At 34.3% G+C, this 6,000-nt stretch overlaps 2 protein-coding genes across 5 annotated transcripts; both read right to left on the bottom strand.

The window, feature by feature from the left end:
• Nucleotides 1-433: 433 nt before the first annotated feature.
• On the bottom strand, nt 434-4,262 carry LOC122584946 (U11/U12 small nuclear ribonucleoprotein 25 kDa protein). Of its 4 annotated transcripts, none has more exons than XM_043757037.1 (6): nt 4,179-4,229; nt 3,967-4,091; nt 2,527-2,764; nt 2,341-2,446; nt 1,623-1,722; nt 1,155-1,461 (listed from the first exon to the last, which is right to left on the bottom strand). In XM_043757037.1, the coding sequence occupies exons 3-6, from the start codon at nt 2,759-2,761 to the stop codon at nt 1,366-1,368; spliced, it is 537 nt and encodes a 178-aa protein (XP_043612972.1). In that variant the 5' UTR covers nt 2,762-2,764; nt 3,967-4,091; nt 4,179-4,229; the 3' UTR covers nt 1,155-1,365. The 4 variants fall into 4 exon arrangements, with proteins under 4 accessions (XP_043612973.1, XP_043612972.1, XP_043612971.1 ...); XM_043757036.1 differs by having other exon boundaries at nt 3,967-4,094; nt 4,179-4,197; XM_043757038.1 differs by lacking the exon at nt 1,155-1,461 and adding an exon at nt 434-599 and having other exon boundaries at nt 3,967-4,262.
• Nucleotides 4,263-4,889: 627 nt separating this feature from the next.
• LOC122591001 (auxin-responsive protein SAUR50-like) lies at nt 4,890-5,186 on the bottom strand. The gene has a single exon (XM_043763183.1). The coding sequence runs from the start codon at nt 5,184-5,186 to the stop codon at nt 4,890-4,892; it is 297 nt and encodes a 98-aa protein (XP_043619118.1).
• Nucleotides 5,187-6,000: the final 814 nt, after the last annotated feature.

The raw sequence follows: 6,000 nt of genomic DNA, 5'->3' as shown, positions 1-6,000 counted from the left end.
TTGATTAGGAGACTGTTTTATGATGAAAGCGGTAATTGGACGGTTACAAAATCAAAGTGAATTAAGTGTCCATGATAGGCGATTGCATTATGATAGCTGATCAAAATTAAAAGGTTGTATTTAGTTTGTTTCGAATGAGTAATTCGAACTGCAGCACCTCATACATACATGGTTCTAATTAAATTATACAAGTGTTCTGGCCTTGGTTTCAGGGAACATTAGTGGCTAAACACAAATATCGACAAAATCATCTAGCGAAGAGCAATAAGTCTACATTGTTAACATCATTTAGAGGTAGAAGCCTTATGCAACTTCCTTTATTAAACTATGTTACAAGTTATGAGCAATTTGTAAATATGTGTAGCTGTATTACCACTCTAAAATAAAAATAAAATGGAAGAGTTGGTTAAGGAATGTCACCAAAAATATAACAAAGAGGTAAGCTGGAGTTTAGTTATTGTTTAAATGAGTAATGTCTTAGTAGTATACAAACAAAATAAAATGACTAATGTGAAGGGCCAATCTACTCAATCACATGTTGGCTCAGAAACAGGCTACGAACCGGCACATCTGCAGCTGGAGTATTGGAGTTGGAGAGGCTACTCTAGAAAAGAAGATGACTGACTTAAGATTGGTACAAGAGATACATTCGTATACATATTGAAAATAACAAAGAGCTATAACCTAGCTAGCGGTATGTGTGTTGGACTTCAAGCTACAGTGTTGTGGGTTCAAGTCTTACAAAGAACAATTGTGTGAATTAGTATGTAGTGTGTATTATTATTTTCCTTTCTAAAACAAGTACAAGCAAACCATAGATAAGATATGAACACTTGACCTACCAGATGTTGAAGGCAACACAATCCTATGATCGTTATGAACACGATTAAAGAAATGCTCACCATTTTTCGGACCAGTTGATGTGACCCAAATGAGAAAGTGAAATTCACATCCAGCATGTTGGAGGTGAGGGGATGGCACTAGTAACTACACCAGTAGATTTTGTCAAGACTTGTGACAGGGTCAAGGCGATGGAACATGGGCTTTGTCCTGGAAGATTTTTAGCGAACTGTTCATAGAAAAGTTCTACCCGAAATGTGTACAAGTAGAGTTTAACTTAAACAAGGTTTTAGTTGAAGAAAACACAAACAAAATTTCCAGAAAAACACTACCTGGTAACCTAAAAATTATAAATTTAAATATTATACAAGGGTGTTTATGCTACAACTTCAGTCAAATGCGTTTACTAAAATACTTGAAGAACTTGGGTGAGAGAACAAATTCTATAATTGACGAAACATCCAGTGCTCTATTTATGATCCCATTCACATCTAATACACAGAAACATAATTAAGGATCAACAATTCATTCCCTTCTGTTAAGACCATGAAAAAATCTATGTTTTTTTCTTCGTGAGTGCCGCTTTGAAGCCCTTGATATGACATATGGAATAAAATGCACCTATAGAACAAGAATCCTAATTCATCAAACACACACCCGAATAATAACCTAAATTTGTTCCATTGGTGTCACATAGAATGATTCGGAGCCTCAAGTATGCAACAAAATATAAATCTTATATAAGGAAACAGAATAGCGTCTAAAAAAGTTGGTACGCATACCTGAGAGTGATTACGTACCCCAAGATCTAGAAGAATTGCATCATCATTAAGAAGCTTTTCGTTTTGGTGTGAGAGGCAGAAATTCCGCCATACATGTTTCCTGAAAACACAGACACAAGCAACCAATGGTAGCTCAACAAAGGCAAATTAACTTATAAAACTTTTTGATAAACATCAAATAACACAAATATATCTTTTACAGATAGTGTAGTGAAGCGAAACAGAGATAATTGAAGAGTCAAATGAGCATGCCTGCTAGACCGAAGTATTATCAGCAAACATGAAAAAAACATAACCAGTATATATAGAGGTGGGAGTGTGTTGCTGTTAAAAAGAAGAGTATATATAGAGGCGGCAATTTCCATTAAGGTTTCATTTTAACTGATAACAGATCGGCAAGTTAAACATAGAAAACTTTACAATAATAAAACAGGTCAAACGGAAAAAAGTTTCTACAGGGATATATCGTGTGGTAACCAATTGTAAATTTTAATACATTAACTAAATACAGAAATCTAAACAAAATGGAACGAAACAAGTTCATGGGTCAGCCCAGCCAAACAAGTTTTGATCCACATAACAAGGTGTTACCTGCTATGACTAGGCCTGGTTTGACCCGGTACTGAACCTGTCTGAACCACTGGTCTTGCCAACTCTTAAGAAAAGCTACGAAAATACCAAGCAATAAAAAGGATGTAATATAAAGTTACGGAAATACCAAGAAATTTGGCGATGACCCATCTTTGACTGCTCCATTTCATTGACTTTTTTCTTGACAGCTATTTTTAAATCCTTGACTGTTGCAGAATTCATCACTGCAACATCTGTGTCAAATACAAAAAACTAATCACCATTAATAATATGATGAATAAAGGAAAATAGGAAGCTGAGAAAGTATATATACCAAAAGATGTGCCGTCCAACTTGATTACAGAAACACGCATAGCACTGCCAAGTTCCAGGCTGATTAGGGTGTCAACGTCTGATAAAGTAGGCTTTTTGGGTACATCAGCAAGTACCGGATCATCAAGGAGTGCAGATAGTGTAGAATTTAGCTTTGCCTTTTTGACATTATTAGTGTTGTACTCCAGGGCCAAATTGTCATCCTCTTTGACACCGCTCAATGTTGGTTCGCTCATTTACTGCAAACAAAGAGGATACAAATGTTACACGTATCCACTTATAAAAAAACTGGAATGGTACCCATGTAGTTCCCTCATTTACTTTAAATAAAGAGAATACAAATTTTACAATGTATCCACCTATAAATAAACTGGAATGAATACCTGCATAATTCCACGGTTTCTTGAAAACTAAAATTCCCGACTAAAAAGCATCGGCCTACTTCATGATCACATTTTCATAAAAATACCTCTATCTATACTCCTGCTCCAATCTGTCCTCTTTTACACATGTAAATATATATCTTCATGCGCGTTTAGCTATTTTTTTCTTTCAATTTGTTTATTATCTCATCATACAAAATGGAGTCAAACCTGAGAATTGCACGAGCAACACCATCTAATATGATTACCATTTACCAACTATTGTGTGACTGTGTGAGTTTTTATCTTGTAGCTTTCTTGGTGGCTCAAGGAGCTGCTTTCAAAACTTTCTATGAACCGCCACTTACCAGCACAACGTAAATCCCAGCAGCCCAAAGTTGAGAAATTACTAGTTGAATTCAACAAACTTTTTGAATGTCGCCGTGTCGGTGAGGTTGGGTCCTCCAAACATACTCCTTGATTCACTAAGTAAGGCAACATGATAAACTCATATGATTGTTGCGTTTACTGACGTAAGTCTTGGCTCCATTAGTTGTCGAAATTAAAATAAATCCATAAAAAAAAAAGTTATATATCCTTTTATGTGTGTAAGTGATATAGGGATTGATGAGCAATGTAAGTCAATTAGGATGATAAGTATACTATAGATATACGAACAAGGTAAGGACATGGCTACTACCAAACAACCCATAAAACGAGCCCGCCAACCCCCTTATGTAAGTAATATAGGGAATAGGTCAGTAATGCAAGTCAATTAGTAAGTTCATGTTCAGTTTACTATATATACACTTGTTGTTTGGTAAGTGGATGAGATGGTTTGTTGGATGGAAGATGGCTCTGGCTATCTCCTGAAATTGCGGAAATTTTTGTGCTTGGTTTTTAGGTCAATGTATTTCATAAAGCTAAGAAAGTCATTGGAGCAATACATCAAACACCTTATGTACATGAAACTTCACAACATAAATTCCCTATTTTAATTTAAAACAACATATAACAATTGATTAATAAATACTGAAAATAAACAGATATATGAAAATCATAAGGATATATGCACTTACGAGGAGATCAAACGGGGATTTGCGAAACGTCTTTCTTGCCAGTTTTAAACTTTCAAGCATTCCCAGTTTCCTTCATATAATCACAGTGTTGAAAAGTGAAATGTTCTCTTTTTTTCTTTTCTTTCCTGCTATGGATTTTGGGTTATATTAATGGGATCATCAGTAAATTCTGTACTTCAGATTTTTTTTATTTATTGAAAAATTACTTTTACCTCTCTATGAATCGCTTTTGTTGATAAGCCGTATATTAATTTGCACAAAAGTTATTTTTTGGTTTTGCGCTCCTAATTTGTAGGCACCAATGAATAAATGGTTAATACCTCTAGCAAATACGGCTACGTCGATTTGATTTATGGCAATGCCTAAAAGGTTTGCTCCATCATCACATTTGCATATGATAAGATTCGAACCTGACTCCAAAAATGAAACAACATTATGGAAAATCCCAAAGGCATCAGTTCAATAAACTCAAAGTTTTTTTTTTTTTTTTAAATCATTAATTTAATCTAAAAATATATGCAATAGTTATGAACTTAATGTAAATCATAAATACATAATTTTCTCTTTTAGTTAATTTTAAGTTTATTGATAACATACTAAAGTCTTGTTTCTTTTTTACTTGATCATTTAATCAATTTATTTTTTCTTTTTTTATAGTTTCAAATTTGGTTATTTGTTCTTTCACTTTCTACAGTTAATGGAACAAATTTACTACATTCCATTCATTTTCGTTCGTTGTTTCTACAATTTATCTATTGAAGTTCACTAAGTTTAATTTGAAGTAAACTTCAGAAGGTATGGGTTACTTTCCTTGTTTAGGTAATTAGCCATAATCATACAGATAAATTAGCCAGCCGTGAAACAACATTAATTATTCTTATTATACCATAATTAATACATAGCGAGGGAAATACTGTAATGTTTTAAATAAATATTGATAATGATCGTCTCTGTTTTGCATCTAGCTCAGTCAATACTCTTTCAAGCCTACTGGGCTTGCATGGTATGACTACTGCACCGCTGTAGTCAAATTCATATTCTTCGGCTGATCTTTCCAATAGTCTAACAAACGAGGCATGCCTAAGATACGGCACCGGCACAACAAACCTTCTTTCTTCATATTTATCCAATGCTATAACCGCAAAGTGACCTTCTTTCACGTCGTCTGGTACACCATCCCTATTTCTTGCACAAAGTTTCCTTTGCATCTTCTCTACCATCGAAACAATCCCATTCTTTTTCAACATATTGTGTCGCACGTCTATATGACCCTCTTTAGATATTAATGTTCAGTGGTTAAGAGTGAACTTATTTATACTTTCTGGAGGGACAGGTAAATACGGTGTGCATCTGTGCACGTAAACATGTGTTTTGTGTCTTTGTTTGTACACATGGTGTGTTCTTGGTTAAGGTAGGTTTCATTTTGCTGGCTTATTAATCGTTAAAGGAGATAATATATTCGTACCACTTATTTGTGAGGAGGAATGTGACATGTTGAGAGCTTAGAACTAGCTAACTTGTACAGATTCAATTCATGATTTTTAGTACGAATATTGTTTGGCTTTAAACATATAGCATTCAATGAATATCAATTGTTTGTGGAATATGTTGTGTTTATTGTTCCTATTGTAAAAAATCCTATACTATTCGTCTATATGATCAACTACAAACAAATTGTACGGATTCCAGAGTTTATGATCTCTAAAATTCATGGTCCAAAAATTTGATCGAAGATAGTGTAAAGATGTCGATAGACTGCTCAAAGATTTGGGTGTCACAAATTTGAAACATGTCACTCTAGATTGTGATAATCTAGTCTACTGTAAACATAGTTAACTGAGCGAACAAAACAGATTGAGCCTGATTGTCAATTTTCAAAGAAAAAGTCATGGAGCGATTGAGCAAACATAGTTGTTTACCAACGCAAATGAACTAGATGACGGTCTTTACAAAGATTTGTTCATCAACTTCTTTGAACAAATCGCCTGTATTTGGGGTGGTAGCTAGTGAACGCAATATTTTGCACAAATAATG

The sequence above is a fragment of the Erigeron canadensis genome, chromosome 1 (genome assembly GCF_010389155.1).
Source record: "Erigeron canadensis isolate Cc75 chromosome 1, C_canadensis_v1, whole genome shotgun sequence".
NCBI classification, from domain to species: Eukaryota; Viridiplantae; Streptophyta; class Magnoliopsida; order Asterales; family Asteraceae; genus Erigeron; species Erigeron canadensis.
This window is presented reverse-complemented; position numbering and strand designations above follow the sequence as displayed.